Raw genomic sequence first — 20,257 nt, forward strand, 5'->3', positions numbered from 1 at the left:
CAAAGATGAAACAGCGACCTCCAAACCTAGTCCAACCAGCAGGGCAGGAAGGAGCTGCAAAATAATTGTAAAGGTAGAAGGTCGATAATCAGATTAATAATTCCTCAAAAGACAAAGAAAATACCCAGCCGTGTTCCACTACTGAGTCTATTTGAATTTAAGCTGATGAGGTTCATTTGACATTATTCCTTCTGCGATACCTGGTTACAGACTCAGCACTCTATGCCTTCATAGCTACCTTGGATGACTTCCACTACATCACTTTGAATGCTATACTTCCAACTTTCACACAGTATGTCGTCTGTTTTACCAGCTGAGAGAGAACTTGTCAGTGAGAGTGATGAGATGGAGTACCAGGCTGTGGTCGACTCCTCTGTCACATGGTGCGAGCAGAATCATCTGCAGCTCAGTGTGACTAAAACCCTGATTGTGGACTTTAGGAGGACCAGGAAAGCTGCGACCTGTGTTTCAAACCAGGGGGTCAACGTGGACACGGTGAAGGACTATAAATACCTCAGAGTACACATTAAATAAACTAGACTGGGTACTCTACAGTAAGGCCAGAGATATCTGTATTTTCTGCTCTTTTAGCGTGTTTTGGACAATGCTCAGGATTTTCTATCAGTCTGTTGTGGCCAGTCCTGTCCTCTATGCTCTTCAATTCAATTCAATTCAATTCAATTTATTTAATAGCGCCAAATCACAACAAAAGTCGCTTCAAGGCGCTTCATAGATACAGAGAAAAACCCAACAATCATATGACCCCCATGAGCACACTTTGGCGACAGTGGGAAGGAAAAACTCCCTTTTAACAGGAAGAAACCTCCAGCAGAACCAGGCTCAGGGAGGGGCGGGGCCATCTGCTGCAACCGGTTGGGGTGAGAGAAGGAAGACAGGATAAAGACATGCTGTGGAAGAGAGACAGAGGTTAATAACAGATATGATCAATGCAGAGAGGTCTGTTAACACATAGTGAGTGAGAAAGGTGACTGGAAAGGAAAAACTCAGTGCATCATGGGAATCCCCGGCAGCCTGCGTCTATTGCAGCATAACTAAGGGAGGATTCAGGGTCACCTGGTCCAGCCCTAACTATATGCTTTAGCAAAAAGGAAAGTTTGAAGCCTAATCTTGAAAGTAGCGAGATAGTGTCTGTCTCCTGAATCCAAACTGGAAGCTGGTTCCACAGAAGAGGGGCCTGAAAACTGAAGGCTCTGCCTCCCATTCTACTTTTAAATACTCTAGGAACAACAAGTAGGCCTGCAGAGCGGAGAGCGAAGTGCTCTAATAGGGTGATATGGTACTACGAGGTCATTAAGATAAGATGGGGCCTGATTATTTAAGACCTGTATGTGAGGAGCAGGATTTTGAATTCTGGATTTAACAGGAAGCCAAACAGGAGAATCTGCTCTCTCTTTCTAGTCCCTGTCAGGACTCTTGCTGCAGCATTTTGGATTAGCTGAAGGCTTTTCAGGGAGTTTTTAGGACTTCCTGATAATAATGAATTACAGTCGTCCAGCCTGGAAGTAATAAATTCATGAACTAGTTTTTCAGCGTCACTCTGAGACAGGATATTTCTAACTTTGGAGATGTTGCACAAATGGAAGAAAGCAGTCTTACATATTTGTTTAATATGTGCGTTGAAGGACATGTCCTGGTCAAAAATGACTCCAAGGTTCCTCACAGTGTTACTGGAGGCCAAGGTAATGCCATCCAGAGTAAGAATCTGCTTAGATACCATATTTCTAGGCTTTTCAGGGCCGAGTACAATAACCTCAGTTTTATCTGAATTAAGAAGCAGAAAGTTAGCGGCCATCCAGGTCTTTATGTCTTTAAGACATTCCTGCAGTTTAACTCATTGGTGTGTGTTATCTGGCTTCATGGACAGATAGAGCGGGTGTCACTCAGCATAGCAGTGTAAATGTATGCTATGTCTTCTAATGATACTGCCTAAGGGAAGCATTGTATAATGTAAACAGAATTGGTCCTAGCACTGAACCCTGTGGAACTCCATAATAACCTCAGTGTGTGAAGAGGACTCTCCATTACATGCACACAATGGAGTCTATTAGCTAGATTATGATACAAACCACTGCAGCACAGTACCTGTAATACCTACAAGCATGTTCTAATCGCTCTAATAGGATATTATGGTCGACAGTATCGAACGCTGCACTGAGGTCTAGCAGGACAAGCACAGAGATGAGTCCACTGTCAGAGGCCATAAGAAGATCATTTGTAACCTTCACTAACGCTGTTTCTGTGCTGTGATGAGCTCTGAAACCTGACTGAAACTCTTCAATACGCCTCTGCAGATGATCTGTTAGCTGTTTGACAACTACTCTTTCAAGGATGTTTGATATGAAAGCCAGGTTGGAGATTGGCCTATAATTAGCTAAGACTGCTGGGTCTAGAGATGCTTTTTGAGTAAAGGTTTAACTACAGCCAGCTTGAAGGCCTGTGGTACATAGCTGATTATTAGAGATAGGTTGATCATATTTAAGATCGAAGAATTATTAATGGCAGGACTTCTTTGAGTAGTTTTGTAGGAATGGGGTCTAAAAGACACGTTGATGGTTTGGAGGAAGTAATTATAGAACACTCGGACTATACATTGTTTTCGGATAACAAGCCGTGGGTGAAAGAACATCACAGCTCTATAACTATAGTATATATAACTATATAATATAGTTTGTATAACTATATATACAATAGTATATAGTAGATTATATAACTATAATATATAGTTATATATATAACTATATAGTTATAAATATATATATATAAATATAACTATATATAGTATACAACTATATAACTATAATATATAACTATATATATAATATTATATATAGATATAACTATATATATATATATATATATATATACTGTAGCTTATAACAACATTATAAAAAACTGTGACAACATTCCTCATAACACACCTGGTTATGAGGAGTCCATAATCCAGTTATCTGAGCAGAACTTATTGAGATACGCCTGCACCAATCCATCGATGTGCCTCATTAAATGTAGAACATCCTGATGGTGTTACTTTACAGGGCGCACACAGCTGAAACCGTTAAACTGTGACTGTCACCAGTTAACATGGGCGTGTTTCTTAAATCAGCAGCAGGTGTTCAACAGCTGACGGAGTGAACATGTCACGTCCCCGTGTCTACCCAGCCGGCCCCGCAAGGCTACATGTGTATTGTTTCTCTCTCACTCTCTCCTCACCGCTCTGCCTGGGCGGAGCTCACTGTGGGCTCCCACCCTTGGCCACACACCTGTTCGCAATTAAGCTGGATGATTGTGCGAGACACGTTAGTGATTCTCTCAGCTCCGTGAATTTGTGCTTGTTTTTCAGACTGTGAGTAATTTTCCTCTCCTGTGTGACAGTTGTGTGACTTCCCCACTATATGGACGTGTGAGTTTCCCCTTGGACCCACGGATCCCCAGATTGTCCCCTTTCACCAGGCACGTGCAGAGGGGGGGGGGGGGGGGCTTGAGCACCCCCCCTTTCCTGATGGGTGCCCAAAGTGCCCTTTTGTTTGTAATGTTTGTGTGCGTGCGGAGTCCTGTCTGTGCCCCTCAACAATAATGTTTAACTATTAATCCCATTTTTACTAAATAAAAGGATCTGGCTTGCATCAGACCTGGGCGGTCCAGAGCTGTAGGAGAAACACAAATTAACTCAGAGAGGCAGACTGATGCAGCAAAACCATGAAGTATGGTGAACAGCGTACACTGTACTCTATAGCACCCAGGAGTATTAGCTTATTATGTACACGTTGGTCAGTTGTCTTGTGGCAACTGACGAATTGAAACAAATGAGCGTGCTGTGTGTAACAATGCGACAAACATTACCTGTCCTCTTATTAACTGCACAAGTAGTGCTGGTCATAGCTGCTGGCTGACTGGGTAAGGCTGTCATGGGTCTGTAGCTCTGTCACCGTTTTAGGGAACATATTTAGTTTTAAACACGGGCGTTTTTAGCTCATATATAGCCCAAAGGAATCAAAGCACCCCAAAGATGTCTTACTTTTTTTGACAATATTTGCTGTTTGTGTGACACTACTAAAAATAGAAAAACCATACAGTACTTGGTTGAGACGTAATATTCTAAAGACAAACGTATAGATCCCCCCCCAAAAAATGGTTTGTTCCAGCTCGCCTCTCCCCTGCTCTGCTCTAGCGCCCTTTCTGCCAGAGAGATGGTGGCTGAGACGCAGCAGAGCGGAGGTGTGAGCGCCTGGCTTAACCTTCAGTTACTCTTTATGTAGTTAGATAGGAGTCAGACCATGTTTCTGTAAAGCATTACACCAGGTAACCTGCAGTGTTGAAAACGTGTTTTACAATCAGAGCTGGACTGGCCATCCGGTATGCCCGATGGTGATTTTTCGTTTTTATGGGCCGATGGGGGTTTTTGTTTGTTTGGTTTTTTTGTTGTAACAGTATAAACAATGAAAGCTGGTGGATTGGCAGATTTGTAAAAATAACTCAGTTGTTTGGTGGTGGCTGTGGCAGAGCTTCCACCAGGTGGATGAGGGAAAGGGGAGGCAGGAGGAGAGACCCGAGGAGGCCGCCGGTCCGAGTGTCAGGTGAACTGAACTTCAGGTAAGAAGTTATGAGCTGCAGTCTCTGGGTCAGATGAACCAAGTTTAGGTGGAGTTTATTTTAGCTGTGCTGACTTTTTACCGTCAGTTACAATAACTCGTACTGCGTGCTAGCTAGCATGACGGGGTTTCTACACAGCTGGGTGGGTGCTATGATGTTACTGATAGTGAACTTTATTTTGTTCATAAGGTTAGTTAGTAGAGTTGTCAATCGTCTCGCATTCAGAGGAAATATTACACGTTTCGTATTGAGGTGAAAAGGAACAGTTTGTCCCGGACTTCAGCTCGAATGGAAAAAGACACAAAGCTGGAGTTATTCTGTTACGCTGCACAGCTTCTCCTCTCATTCTCCCTGCCTCTCCTGTTGCTACTTCAGTCATGAAACTGATCAATGATCAGCTGATCAGCTTTTCTCTCTTGTTTGTTTATCGTCCACTTTGAGCCAGAAAGAGGAAACCAGCGATGTCGCGCTAAACAACAGCAGCACGTTTGATCAGCTGTTGTTAGAATTTATTTAATATTAATTTCTAGTATCAGCTGATGTTTGCTGGAGCCACAGCTGTAAAGCTGCTGGTCATGGGTCCGAGGAGCCCATCCAGCACCACGCCTCGTTAACTGAGGGTCCTGGAGGACCCAGCCAGCACATCCTCACATCTGCTGATGGTCCAGGGAAGTCTGTTCAGCCGTCGTTGCTGAGTCATCCCCCGCGACTTCTACATCATCACCATTCGCATCACTGCCTGCAGCCGTCCCGCTGCCGTCAGGTCCGGCCTCCGTGTCTTCATCCACGCCTGGTCCGGCCTCGCCTGGTCCGGCCTCGTCTGGTCCTGCGGTTACCACACCGCCGTCAGAGCCAGCTCGACCTGTTCCGCCTCGCCTCTGCCGGCCGTTTTCCGGGCCTCTAAGTTGGCATCATGGCCTTCGGGGACGGCCTCCGGAAAGCGTTCGTCGCTGCCGCTGGCATCGCGGCCGACCTCCGGACCTGCTCAGTGGCCGCCACTACCTTCAAAGTGGTCGGCCTCCTGATTGGTTTTGCCTCCGTTGCCATGTGCACGGTCGGCCTCCCGAACTGTTTGCCCGTCGCCACCGTTGCCGTGTGCACGGTCGGCCTCTAGAACTGTTTGCCCGTCGCCGCCGTTGCCGTGTGCACGGTCGGCCCTCTAGAACTGTTTGCCCGTCGCCACCGTTGCCGTGTGCACGGTCGGCCTCTAGAACTGTTTGCCCGTCGCCGCCGTTGCCGTGTGCACGGTCGGCCCCCTGAACTTTTTGTGGACTCTTGTTGAGCTCTGGTTTTTGTTTTTGATGTGCTTTCCTGCGTTTTTGGACTCTTGTGCTCCTTGTTTTTTGTTTGGTTTCTGTCCCTCCATCCTGGACCCCCTCCGCCCATCCTGGCCTGGTGCTTTGTGCTTTTTTTGTTTGGGGCTGTCGGGAGCCAGCCCTTGGAGGGGGGGTACTGTCACGGTTCTGGGTCCGTTGGACCCAGTATTTTGAGTTTATTATGTTTTGGTGTAATTTTGCATCAGGGATTGTTTTCTTGTTCTCTTGTTGTGGTTGTGATTATTATTATTAGAGTTTCATGTTTCTGTTATCCATTTTTAGGAATTGTGGTTTCATGTATAGTTCAGTTCCATGTGTCATTTTCTGTCTCTCTGTGTTGAGTCCGTGACTCTGAGTTGTGATTCATGTTTCCTGTTTTATTGTGAAAGTCTGTCTTATGTTAGTGTGTGCAGCTTTGTTTCCCCCGTCTCGTTAGCCCTGATCTCTCCCAGCTGTGTCCCCCTTCTGTGGCCCATTCCCTTTACTACCCTGTGTATTTAAGCCCTGTGTTTTCCCCATGCTCGGTGTCGCGTCGTACCCTCAGGTTATGCCTGTGTGTTCCTGGTCTCCAGTTTCAGTAGTCACTTCACGTTTGATTTTCATGTCAGCAATAAAGCTGAGGTTCTGATTCACAATTCTGTGTTCGAGTCCTGCGCTTGGATCCTCCTCTCCGCCTGCCCGCACACAGAGCCCTGACATAATGTCGTCATACGTTTTATTCAAACGCTGCTCCCAGTGAGGTTTCTGCTGCGGGCCTGTTTTTAGTGGCAAATCTGGGAGAAACAGTTGCATTTCTATCGTGATGACAGAGCTGAGCGTTAAACGAAGCAATGAGGCACAAAACGTGTCAGGACTTTTTATAATTGAGTTATTCACTCGATGAGTAATATTGTGGCGAGTACAAGCTCGTCCAGATGAACAGAATCAACTTTTTGATCTTTTCTTCGTCTTTGTTATTGTCATTTTCTGTTTTTCATCTAATCTTTTTCTTTCTGTCTCCACATTATAATGTTTTCTGTCCTGCTTGATTTTCTGTTCGACTTATGCAAAAGTACCTTTTGTTCGTTCAAATGACTTTGTAAACACTTTTTGAATTCTGTTTTTAAATGTCAGCTGATTTTCATTTTAAATGTCACTTTGATTGGTTTTATTTTTATTTTATCATTATTTTATAATATTTGTATTTATTTGATGATTAAATCACGAGGTGTTCACTCAGGATCTAAAACAAACTGACGAAATCTTCATGACTGATGATTTTCTGATGATTCTTTTCAGCACAGAAAGGTTCATCTTTTAAAAATGATGAAGAATTTTCATTTTCATTCACTTCAAAAACAAGTCTGAATGTACCGACCCTAAAAGGTTTTCTTTAGAAGTTTATTATTTGAGTTACTTACCCTGACAAGTGTAAAACACCTCCAGGTACTTAAAAATGCCACCACACGGGTCGTCTGGCCTTGGTACTTCAACAGTACAGCTGTTTTTCCCATTGCACCTGTGAACGCAGGTCAAAGGTGAATCAGCAAAAATTCACTGCATCATCTGAGAGAAGATGGAGAGCTGAAGAATCAGAGTCAGCATCTGTACCTGGTAGTTACATAGTTCATGCTTCTGACCAGAAGCAGTTTAACATTTTGGAGCTGAGAGTCAGGACGTCCATGAGAGCACGTGGTTTTGTCACGGCGACCATAATAAGCCCAGGAGACGACTATAACCTGTCCTTCATCTGAGGAAGAGTTCATAGAGTCAAACTGTAACCATGGTGATATTTTTACTGCATTAAATGTAGAAAGACATAGAAGCTGTGTTCTCACCACACTGAAGGTTTGACTGAGATTGTTGACATGTTACACTGTGGCCTGAAACAGACACAGATCCCATAGAAACTGTAATCATTCATGTACAGATTGGGTTCATCAGTCATTTCTAATCACAGGTTTAACAGAGTCGTTACGTGTGAAGCAGTCGTAGGTGGTCTCCAGGTATTTGCAGACTCCAGGATCATAAGTAATGTTTGACTGTATGTCACACTCGGTTTTTCCATCACAGCTGCAGGGAGACAGAAACAGCTGGTTTTCAGCTCAAAGATATGAAACAAGTTACTTTCAGGTAATCATTTACTTCCTGTTAGTTTGAGTAAAGCTGTTCAACAGGTTTTAGTTTGTTTCTTCTTTTGAATCAAAGGCTCACTTCTACCATCCCACAGTGCTCACCTGTTCCTCACGTTGTTCACAGTGTCACCGTGAGAGCAGATTACTTCACCTCCACATCTGTACACAGCTGACCTCACAATGATCATTCCACCCACTGTTATACAGACACAGTATGAGAGAAAAGGAACAACTCAACACAACATGCAATAATCCAGGTTTCAGGCTTCAGTTTCAGACTCAGATGCTGCAGATCCATAAATAATGAGGATTGTACCTCTGTACACCACCACAGTGGATATTACATTAACTCTGATTAAGGAGGAAACTTTAAGTCAGTGTTTTTGTTTCTAATCTACATCAAATGTTTCTGAACTTTTATACACAGTCCAACATCCTCAGAGCTTTTTTGAAAGAATAAATGCACTGTTGGTTTGTTGATCAGGAAAATACAATTTAAACTGAAAATAAGCAACTGTGCATAAAAAGGCTGTAAACTATAAACAGTTCATCCAATACTTGTTAAGTTTGTTGAATTTAGCCTGAGAGTCTGAATTTGATCTGCAGTGAATTCTTGGACTCTATTTTCCATCTTACCACAGCTCAGGCGATGAACACTGAGGCCGTTAGAGGTGACCACTCTCCCTGTGGATATGGGGGTCACAGGAGGAGGAACGGAAGCTCTGACAAAGCCTGAAATAAAAAATAAATGTATAATAATGTAATAATGTAAATGTATAATGTAAAATAAATGCTGGTTTAAGCCCGGTCATCTTTTCAGAAGCCCGGGGTCTTTTGGAGTGTAATTTGTTTCATAGTTAGAGGCCTGACTGACAGCTGTATAAAAAAAAAACTACACACAATATTCGAAGCACAAAGCGCACAGTCGTAAATTCCCCCTAATTTTGGTATCAATCAATCAATCAATCATCAATCAACCATCAATCAATCAATCAATCAAGCAAGCAAGTAAGCAGCAGGCTTTATTCGCCACGTGCAGGTTGCCCTTGTTAAGGTTCAAATATTGAGGAAGGAGAGTACAAACAACCATGGTCCAACAAGAGCTTGGTCAGACAATTGATTTTAATGAAATACACGCGTGGGAAGACCAGCTCCGTTCGCAGACAGTGCTGATCTCCGACTTAATCAAAGCATAAACAGATATTTTATACCATCAGGGCTTGTATCTCATGCGTCATCAGATACAATATGCATACGTCAATTCAAAACCACAATGACTTTTAACACAGTTTAAAAAGGAACATTGTCTCTATCTTCATGGCAGCTGTTTCCTGTCAACCTGCACTTAGACTCTGCTTTCGGTTTCAGTTCTGCAAAAGGCACACTCTGCAAACCTGCAACTTCCTGTCAGCCTGCCACTTAGTCTTTCTGAAAGACACACTGTTTAAACCTCTGAATGCAATATCAATACTGTAGATTATATTATTAGTGCAATGGTATGATGATGATTATTAACAATAGCAGTAAAATAATTTCCCTGATCTCCACACTTCCCCTTTTGACCCTCTTTTGCTAAAAAGAGGGTCACTACACTTTACTTGTTCCATTTCTTTGACACCCATCCTCTGGCTCAGCAAATCAGACAACAACCTCATGTCATCTAAGTGGTCCAATAATAAAATGCCAGCTCCCACTCGAGAACACTCCATGCGTAAGATTAGATTTTCTCGGTCCCTCTCTTGTGGTCCATCAGGCCTCCATCATCCTCACCCCCCTGTGGTCGCCGAGATCTTCTGCAAAGGAAACAAAACACCTTTTCCTGCACCTCCCTAACTTATCATGTTTGGGACTCTTTAATCAAAAACATGATCCTAATTATGTCCTTGACTCATTGACTTGTATATATAAATTCTTCAACGTTACTCATCATTTTAAAACTCTTAAAGCGCTGCTTTCACGTCCCTGCATACGTTTCCTGTCGTCTTATCTGATCATCAACATCCTGTACACAAAACTGTCGCTGCTGCAAGTTCCTCCACTCTGATCTAAAGTCACCTTTCACAAGAAAATCATTATAAGCGCCTATATAAAAGATCCAAAAGAAACAACCACTTTAATCAATTAAGTTTAAACATATAAGCAGTGAAATTTGAGCAGCTACCAAAGCAAATCATTGGCACTGTACAAATAATGTAAATATGACGGTGTATCACAAAAGATTGATATCAAACTGATCACTTGACCCATTTTGACTCTATCCAATCCTTTAAATCCAGACTGAAAGCATATCTATTTGATTTGGCTTTCCTGACCAGTTAATACCCTTTTAAATCTTTTAAATTTTTTAACTTTTAACTTTTTATTGCATTTTACTTTAAATTTATGCTTTATTATTAATGTCCTGCTGTTTTTTGTCTTCTTAGTGGATTTGTATTTTATCTAGCTCTTCTGGTCTGTAGTGCCTGATTTGTACCCTGTTACTGACTTATGCTGACTCTCCATATACTGTGAAGCACTTTGCTTTGGTTTTAAATGTTGCTATATAAAGAAAAACTGTACTATATTACGTTACTTGTTCTTCAAGTGAATCAACAAATGGCGAAATGAAAAAGCCGAACAACAACATGCTGTTTCTTTAGAGAGTCTCAGCTTACATGTGTTTATTTCATATTTGTGAGAACGCTCACAGGCATTCACACATTTCTGCTAAATCATAGTAATTCTGCTCAATGATAGAATTTCTGCTACGTTTGACTATTTTTGCTAGATTATAGTATTTCTGCTAAGTCAAAGGATTTCATGTAAATCATAGTATCTCTACCAAGTCACAGTGTTTCTGCTAAATCGTTGTATTTCTGCAGATTCATAGTATTTGACACTGCAAAGTATTTCTGGGTGTGGACGAGGACGAGGGGTGCGTTTCCTTCTGAGGTTGGAACCCCTCCAGACCTTCTCCTTAAAGAAGTGGAGCTCCCCCCACCAGGTTGCAATCCAAAGCCTCTATCCCTGATTTCCTCACATGTCAACAAGGAGCCCCACAACATCCAGAACCCCCCCCCCCCCCCCCTCCCAGCAGCCACCAGACAGGTTTCATTTCATTTTCACTGGGAACAGAAATAAGATTTTAAAAAGGTGTGTGTGAAGGATAGAGTTTAGATTTTAGATCACACAAATACAATATTTAGTAGTTACAGACAGAAGAAGAAGAGGTGAGCTCTAATAATGAGAAAGTTCACAGAAAGGCTCTTTGTGACCAAAATATAAGAAGCAGTAAAACAGCATTTACCTGAAGTGATGAGTGAACAGGTTGCTGCCAGCACTGAAAGAGACAGAAAGAAAGCTCAGTGTCAGACTGTGTGTTTGATATCAAGTTGAATTCACCTCAAAACATGAAACAGAAATGAAAACCAAACAGGAGAAAGCTGCTGCTTTCATTCACACCTGGATTCTTTGAAAACTCTTTCTAAACAGCAGATTTCAATGACACATTTATTCTCTTCATCTTTCCAACTTTTGTCAATAAACTTATTTGTGTTCAGTTTGACTTCAACTCTTCAAAGTAAATGATCAGCCATGAATTGCTCTCAGGACTCTGTGAAGCCTAACTGTCCTGCTGAGGTGATGCAAACATGTATTTAGGATGTTAGATGAACTGATCCAATAAAGCAGAAAGAAAAGCATGTCACAGTACAGCACAGTGGAAAGCTAGAAAGGATTAGACTGAACATGTGCAGCTGATTTCATGTATAAATAAAGGATTATCAGTGTGTTGTACTCACACAGTGTGCTGCTTGAGTCCGGAGCAGAGCATCATGTTAGGAGATCTGGATTACAGTGAAGAGCTGAGCTGATGGAGGATCAAACACAGAGCTGCTGGATTCACTCTGTTTCAGTAACACCTGTGATGTACATGCAAAGCACAGCCAATGGAAAAGCAGAGTATCCTCCTTCTCACGTGCAGGATGTTGGATGTTTGGAATGGAAAAAGTATGAGAAAAAGAAAAACCAGGATGTGAATAAACAACATGTAAAACAGGGTGCAGCAGGAACACAGCAGGAATATATTTGTATGGAAAGATTTAAGATTAGGCTTCAAACTTTCCTTTTTGCTAAAGCATATAGTTGGGACCAAACACTCCAGGAACAACAAGTAGGCCTGCAGAGCGAGAGCGAAGTGCTCTAATAGGGTGATATGGTACTACAAGGTCATTAAGATAAGCTGGGGCCTGATTATTTAAGACCTTGTATGTGAGGAGCAGGATTTTACATTCAATTCTGGATTTAACAGGAAGTCAATGAAGGGAAGCCGATACAGGAGAAATACAGCATTTTGGATTAACTGAAGGCTTTTCAGTTAATCTGCTTCGTGCATGGAGAGGGAGACATTGTCTAAGAGTTCTTCTGTCTCCTACTACCTGAACTGGGTCGAGGAACATCCTGGGGCAGAGCTTATCCACCCGCTTCCTCTCAGCTGTAGATAAGCTGCTGTTCCAACAAACAACAACATAGAAGATGGCCGACAGCACCGGAGAGTCTAAAAAGGTCTTCAGGAGTTCCCCCTGCACTCCAAAAGATCTCAGTCTCCTCAGCAGGTAGAGTCTGTTCTGACTCCTGACTCAGTGTTGTCTTAAAGACATTCCTGCAATTTAATTGGCTACAAAGAGCTAGGTTGATCTGCATACCCAAGAAGTATGCGATGCCTTGTAACGATACCTTGAAGAAGCATTTAAAATATAAACAGAACTGGTCCCAGCGTGGAACCCTGAGGAACTCCATTATTAACCTGAGAATGTGAAGAAGGCAAATTGGAGTCTGTTAGACAGATATCACTGAAGTCACTGCGGTGCAGAAACTTTAATACCTACTGCATGCTCTGATCGCTGTAGTTAAAGTTTATGGTCATCAGTATTGGTATCAGTATTTTTTTCACTCTAATAGTTAAGATTTTATTTGTGAAGAAATTCATGAATTCGTTAATAGCTGAGATTAAAGGAATGCTTGGAGCTCTGTTTGTCATCCTGGCTACAGACTCAAGTTTAGGGATGGGTATCGTTTAGGTTTTATCCGATACCAAGTGCCAAACCGGTACTTTTGAAACGGTGCCGGTGCTTAAAGAATGGAGAACACAAACTTTGTCCAAAAACCTCTCATGTTCAGCTGTTTTCCTCTTTTTCTTTGGTCATTTTAGCCTTTTTGGCCAGGGTGAAGGGAGCATCTGCATCAAACAGGAAGACAGCCGCATGTAGCTATGATGATGTTTGCTAGTTCACCTTACATGCATTAATGTAATAACGTGGTTAGCCTACTCAACGTAAATTACACACGAACAACATTAAGCTACTCACGCAGAGAAGAACGGCTGCTGCTGCATCATCATCCTCATCATTTCTGCTACACTGGCAGGGCTAGGGGCCAGGACTCTCCTCTTCGGGTTCTTGGGGGGATGTTGCTAACTCCGGGTCCGATAACAGGCACCACACCCGCAGTAGATGTGCTCGGTGTGAGGTCTCGCAGCAAGCTATCAAATACGGTTCATTTCTCGGCTTTAACAAAACGCTATACGTCGCCAGGTGTTTCATCAGATTTGAGGTGTTACCTCCTTTGACAGTATCACAGTATCAGCTTAAAGCACTTGTTGCTGCTGAGTTTGCATCTTTTGCTGTGAAGTACAGCCAGACTTTGACCGCTTCACCTTCGGCATTTTGAATCTGTAGCTCTGCTCTAAAAGAACCTACGTACCTGGGTCCGCCTACTACGCTCGCAAAGATAAAATGATTGGCTAGAATCCAAAGTGTCTGACATCTCAGGGGAAAAAAAAGCACTGAAATGTGCGCTGCTTTTCGGTCTGGTTACTACCGTTTATGTCAGAACCGATACCGGGACCCATCCCTACTCAAGTTTGTTCTTATTTTCTTAAAAATCAGTAATGAATAGTAAAATGTTCTAGCTTTACTGAGAGCCTTTATTAATAGAGTCACTTGGAGTGATTATTTTTTCTAGGCTAAATGATGATCATCTAAATTAGTAAGATGCCATTTCCTTTCACCATTAAAACCCAGAATCCAGGATGTCAGGCTTGAACTGAAGACTCATCTTCTATTGTTGGAAACTCACATGTTAAGCATGACAATCACGTAACAGGGCAGGAGTGAAGCAAACCGAATACGAGGACTCTCTGAGACCACACAGAGGAGAGAAGAGTATTGAGGGACAACACGAAATTAAGAAATGAAATGAAATTAGGCAATGTGTGTTGCAACCGTATCCTGTGCTGCTCAGCCTGAAGCAGAGCAGCATGTTAGAACATCTGGATTCCAGTGAGGAGGACTCTATTTACACTGTTTGGATTAAAGCTGTAATTTATTTTAAAAACATGTAAAACACAACAATGAGAACATTTTCGTTTGCAGACCAAACATAGAGTTAACAGCACTAAATGAAAGGTTACATAAACTTGGCTCTGCTCACTTTAACATGATGCAAATTACCTGAAGAACAAAGGAGCAGAGCCTTACAGCAAACCAGAATATTTCACCAGAAATGAAATCAGGGACACGCCGGCCATGATGTGCCCACATCCCCCTTCACCAAACACACCCACGGTTGGATCACGTGACCCTGAATCCTCCCTTAGATAAGCTGCAATAGGGACTGCTTATCTAAGGGAGGATGACGCTGCACTGAATGTTTCTTCTTCACTCACTATGTGTTTGTACACCTCTCTTTATTAGGTTTCATTAACCTCTGTCTCTCTTCCACAGCATGTCTTTATCCTGTCTTCCTTCTCTCACCCCAACCGGTCGCAGCAGATGGCCCCGCCCCTCCCTGAGCCTGGCTCTGCCAGAGGTTTCTTCCTGTTAAAAGGGAGTTTTTCCTTCCCACTGTCACCAATGTGCTTGCTCATAGGGGGTCATATGATCCTTGGGGTTTTCTCTTTTTACCATAGGATCTACTTTACAATATAAATTGCCTTGAGACGACTGCTGTTGTGATTTGGCGCTGTATAAATAAAATGTATTCAAACTCAACTGAATTGAAAGCTGAAGGCTCTGCTTCCCATTGTATGGAGCAATCACATGTGAACCAGCAGTCTGAGAGCGAAGTGCTCTATTTGTCGTACGGCACTGTAAGGTCATCAGGATAAGATGGGGCCTGATTATTCAGGACCCACAAAGTCACTTGGAGGGATTATTTTTCCTGGTTAAATGATGATCTTCTAAATGAGTGAGATGCCATTTCCTGTGCAGCTTTTTCCAAGACTCCTTTTAGTTGTCGTGCAATGTTTGAATAAATCCTGTGATCTACATGCAAACCCATTGCCAGTTGACGGTAATAGACAGGGTGCGGCAGGAGTACAGCTGGGAACACATTTGTATGGAAAATATTCTGATTTGCGTTGAAAATCTTTGTTCTAACTCACAAAGGTGAAAGTGTTTCGGTCCATGGGTCGAAAGGTGACCGTCCTGAGTGCAAACATATGCAAACATCTGTTAGAGAGTGGACTCAGGCGCGGAGCTCAGAAATAAAGACAGTGCGTTTATTTACAGTGCAGCAAAGTGACAACAGTTCAAATGTGCAACAATGGTGATAGTGCGTCCTTCCTTCCGTGTAAGCCCGTGCGTGCTAGTGAGTGCTTCCTTTGTGTCCGTGAATCCTCCGTCAATCCCTGGGTGAACACACACACGACAGCAGAATGAGTACGTAGCTCAGACACGCTAGCGGCTCGAAAACACTACCAGGCTTGTAATCCAATTACTTTTTTCAAGTAACGAGTAAAGTAAGGGATTACTATTGTAAAGACGGTAATTAGATTACCATCTTTACAATAGTAATCCCTTACTTTACTGTTAGGAGCAGTGTTAGGAGTGTTAGGAGCAGTGTTGGTCAAGTTACTTGAAAAAAGTAATCAGTAACTAATTACTGATTACTTGCCCCCCAAAAGTAATCCCGTTACTTTACTGATTACTTATTTTCAAAAGTAATTAATTACTTAGTTACTTAGTTACTTTTTAAAACACGATTTACAACCTGAAGAGGTGATAAAGTGATAGATCTTTCAGCCCAATTCTACTTTTCTACATAATCCATCATACAAAATGTAATCAAATGGAAAAGTCTCTTTTTAAAACTTGTTTTATTAGTTGTAATCTTTTAACTTTATGCATCAATCAAAAATTTAATTATCTGCAACATTCTCTGACTGGAATAAATTAGTTTAATATTTAAACCTATTTTCTACACATTCCAGCACATAAAATAAAATATTTTTTGTGTTTACACTCACTCTTTCAAATAGATGCAAGTAAAACACAGCAGAAAATAAATAAAGTCAAAGACTCAGCGGTCCTGTTGCTCTATTTTCACCTGTAAAGCAGGAGTGAGGTAGGCGGAGGTTTACCCTGGTGCAGGTGTGCCGCGGTCAGTGGAAGAATCCGCGAGTTTCTCTGTGAGTTTCCCATTACGTCGTAGCTACTCGGTGCTTGTTTGGAAGTTTAGGGGTTTTCGCTGTAAAACGAAGTTTTCTTCCCACGCACAGCGGACACTAATGTTTGTGTCACTTTTTATGGAATCAAACTCAAAGTAATGTGATTACTTCCACGCTTTAAATGCTGCATGCTCATACTCTCTCTGCACTCGATATATGATCCATTGTTGATCTGCACACAGCTGTTGTCAGGAGCGTCGCACTCGCTTACGTCACTGTCATGAGACATTCTCGCAAAAAAATCACGGTTTTAGTAACGCAGTAACGCAGCGTTCCTACGGGAAAGTAACGGTAATCTAATTATCGTTTTTGCAATAGTAATCCCTTACTTTACTCGTTACTTGAAAAAAGTAATCGGATTACAGTAGCGCGTTACAAGTAATGCGTTACTGCCCATCTCTGGTTAGGAGGTAACCTAGCAACAGGCTACCTCCGACACGGAAGTGCTGTCGCCCGGAGCTGTCGCACCTGCAATCAATCCACCGGCTGCTGCCAATCTACTACCACCTTCGGCAGGGCTACTTAATGGTGTGGCTGAGCGACAGACAGCGCTGGAGTATTGCACTACGCCTGGTAGTGTTTTCGAGCCGCTAGCGTGTCTGAGCTACGTACTCATTCTGCTGTCGTGTGTGTGTTCACCCAGGGATTGACGGAGGATTCACGGACACAAAGGAAGCACTCACTAGCACGCACGGGCTTACACGGAAGGAAGGACGCACTATCACCATTGTTGCACATTTGAACTGTTGTCACTTTGCTGCACTGTAAATAAACGCACTGTCTTTATTTCTGAGCTCCGCGCCTGAGTCCACTCTCTAACAGATGTTTGCATATGTTTGCACTCAGGACGGTCACCTTTCGACCCATGGACCGAAACACTTTCACCTTTGTGAGTTAGAACAAAGATTTTCAACGCAAATCAGAATATTTTCCATACAAATGTGTTCCCAGCTGTACTCCTGCCGCACCCTGTCTATTACCGTCAACTGGCAATGGGTTTGCATGTAGATCACAGGATTTATTCAAACATTGCACGACAAAAAAAAGGAGTCTTGGAAAAAGCTGCACAGGAAATGGCATCTCACTCATTTAGAGGTTCATCATTTAACCAGGAAAAATAATCCCTCCAAGTGACTTTGTGGGTCCTGAATAATCAGGCCCCATCTTATCCTGATGACCTTACAGTGCCGTACGACAAATAGAGCACTTCGCTCTCAGACTGCTGGTTCACATGTGATTGCTCCATACAATGGGAAGCAGAGCCTTCAGCTTTCAATTCAGTTGAGTTTGAATACATTTTATTTATACAGCGCCAAATCACAACAGCAGTCGTCTCAAGGCAATTTATATTGTAAAGTAGATCCTATGGTAAAAAGAGAAAACCCCAAGGATCATATGACCCCCTATGAGCAAGCACATTGGTGACAGTGGGAAGGAAAAACTCCCTTTTAACAGGAAGAAGCCTCTGGCAGAGCCAGGCTCAGGGAGGGGCGGGGCCATCTGCTGCGACCGGTTGGGGTGAGAGAAGGAAGACAGGATAAAGACATGCTGTGGAAGAGAGACAGAGGTTAATGAAACCTAATAAAGAGAGGTGTACAAACACATAGTGAGTGAAGAAGAAACATTCAGTGCAGCGTCATCCTCCCTTAGATAAGCAGTCCCTATTGCAGCTTATCTAAGGGAGGATTCAGGGTCACGTGATCCAACCGTGGGTGTGTTTGGTGAAGGGGGATGTGGGCACATCATGGCCGGCGTGTCCCTGATTTCATTTCTGGTGAAATATTCTGGTTTGCTGTAAGGCTCTGCTCCTTTGTTCTTCAGGTAATTTGCATCATGTTAAAGTGAGCAGAGCCAAGTTTATGTAACCTTTCATTTAGTGCTGTTAACTCTATGTTTGGTCTGCAAACGAAAATGTTCTCATTGTTGTGTTTTACATGTTTTTAAAATAAATTACAGCTTTAATCCAAACAGTGTAAATAGAGTCCTCCTCACTGGAATCCAGATGTTCTAACATGCTGCTCTGCTTCAGGCTGAGCAGCACAGGATACGGTTGCAACACACATTGCCTAATTTCATTTCATTTCTTAATTTCGTGTTGTCCCTCAATACTCTTCTCTCCTCTGTGTGGTCTCAGAGAGTCCTCGTATTCGGTTTGCTTCACTCCTGCCCTGTTACGTGATTGTCATGCTTAACATGTGAGTTTCCAACAATAGAAGATGAGTCTTCAGTTCAAGCCTGACATCCCGGATTCTGGGTTTTAATGGTGAAAGGAAATGGCATCTTACTAATTTAGATGATCATCATTTAGCCTAGAAAAATAATCACTCCAAGTGACTCTATTAATAAAGGCTCTCAGTAAAGCTAGAACATTTTACTATTCATTACTGATTTTTAAGAAAATAAGAACAAACTTGAGTAGGGATGGGTCCCGGTATCGGTTCTGACATAAACGGTAGTAACCAGACCGAAAAGCAGCGCACATTTCAGTGCTTTTTTTCCCCCTGAGATGTCAGACACTTTGGATTCTAGCCAATCATTTTATCTTTGCGAGCGTAGTAGGCGGACCCAGGTACGTAGGTTCTTTTAGAGTAGAGCTACAGATTCAAAATGCCGAAGGTGAAGCGGTCAAAGTCTGGCTGTACTTCACAGCAAAAGATGCAAACTCAGCAGCAACAAGTGCTTTAAGCTGATACTGTGATACTGTCAAAGGAGGTAACACCTCAAATCTGATGAAACACCTGGCGACGTATAGCGTTTTGTTAAAGCCGAGAAATGAACCGTATTTGATAGCTTGCTGCGAGACCTCACACCGAGCACATCTACTGCGGGTGTGGTGCCTGTTATCGGACCCGGAGTTTGCAACATCCCCCAAAAACCCGAAGAGGAGAGTCCTGGCCCCTAGCCCTGCCAGTGTAGCAGAAATGATGAGGATGATGATGCAGCAGCAGCCGTTCTTCTCTGCGTGAGTAGCTTAATGTTGTTCGTGTGTAATTTACGTTGAGTAGGCTAACCACGTTATTACATTAATGCATGTAAGGTGAACTAGCAAACATCATCATAGCTACATGCGGCTGTCTTCCTGTTTGATGCAGATGCTCCCTTCACCCTGGCCAAAAAGGCTAAAATGACCAAAGAAAAAGAGGAAAACAGCTGAACATGAGAGGTTTTTGGACAAAGTTTGTGTTCTCCATTCTTTAAGCACCGGCACCGTTTCAAAAGTACCGGTTTGGCACTGGTATCGGATAAAACCTAAACGATACCCATCCCTAAACTTGAGTCTGTAGCCAGGATGACAAACAGAGCTCCAAACATTCCTTTAATCTCAGCTATTAACGAATTCATGAATTTCTTCACAAATAAAATCTTAACTATTAGAGTGAAAAAAATACTGATACCAATACTGATGACCATAAACTTTAACTACAGCGATCAGAGCATGCAGTAGGTATTAAAGTTTCTGCACCGCAGTGACTTCAGTGATATCTGTCTAACAGACTCCAATTTGCCTTCTTCACATTCTCAGGTTAATAATGGAGTTCCTCAGGGTTCCACGCTGGGACCAGTTCTGTTTATATTTTAAATGCTTCTTCAAGGTATCGTTACAAGGCATCGCATACTTCTTGGGTATGCAGATCAACCTAGCTCTTTGTAGCCAATTAAATTGCAGGAATGTCTTTAAGACAACACTGAGTCAGGAGTCAGAACAGACTCTACCTGCTGAGGAGACTGAG

General features: G+C 42.6%; 1 protein-coding gene across 1 annotated transcript in view; it reads left to right on the top strand.

Annotated features, from left to right (window-relative positions):
* The first annotated feature begins 5,524 nt into the window (after positions 1-5,524).
* Positions 5,525-20,257, top strand: part of LOC120727958 (rhamnose-binding lectin-like) — a 28,828-nt gene continuing 14,095 nt past the window's right edge. The window contains exon 1 of the mRNA XM_040022574.1: positions 5,525-5,681. Within this exon, the coding sequence (XP_039878508.1) occupies positions 5,525-5,681 (157 nt within the window). The remainder of the gene's footprint in view (positions 5,682-20,257) is intronic.

The sequence above is a fragment of the Simochromis diagramma genome, unplaced genomic scaffold, assembly GCF_900408965.1.
Source record: "Simochromis diagramma unplaced genomic scaffold, fSimDia1.1 OVJJ01000308.1, whole genome shotgun sequence".
NCBI lineage: Eukaryota > Metazoa > Chordata > Actinopteri > Cichliformes > Cichlidae > Simochromis > Simochromis diagramma.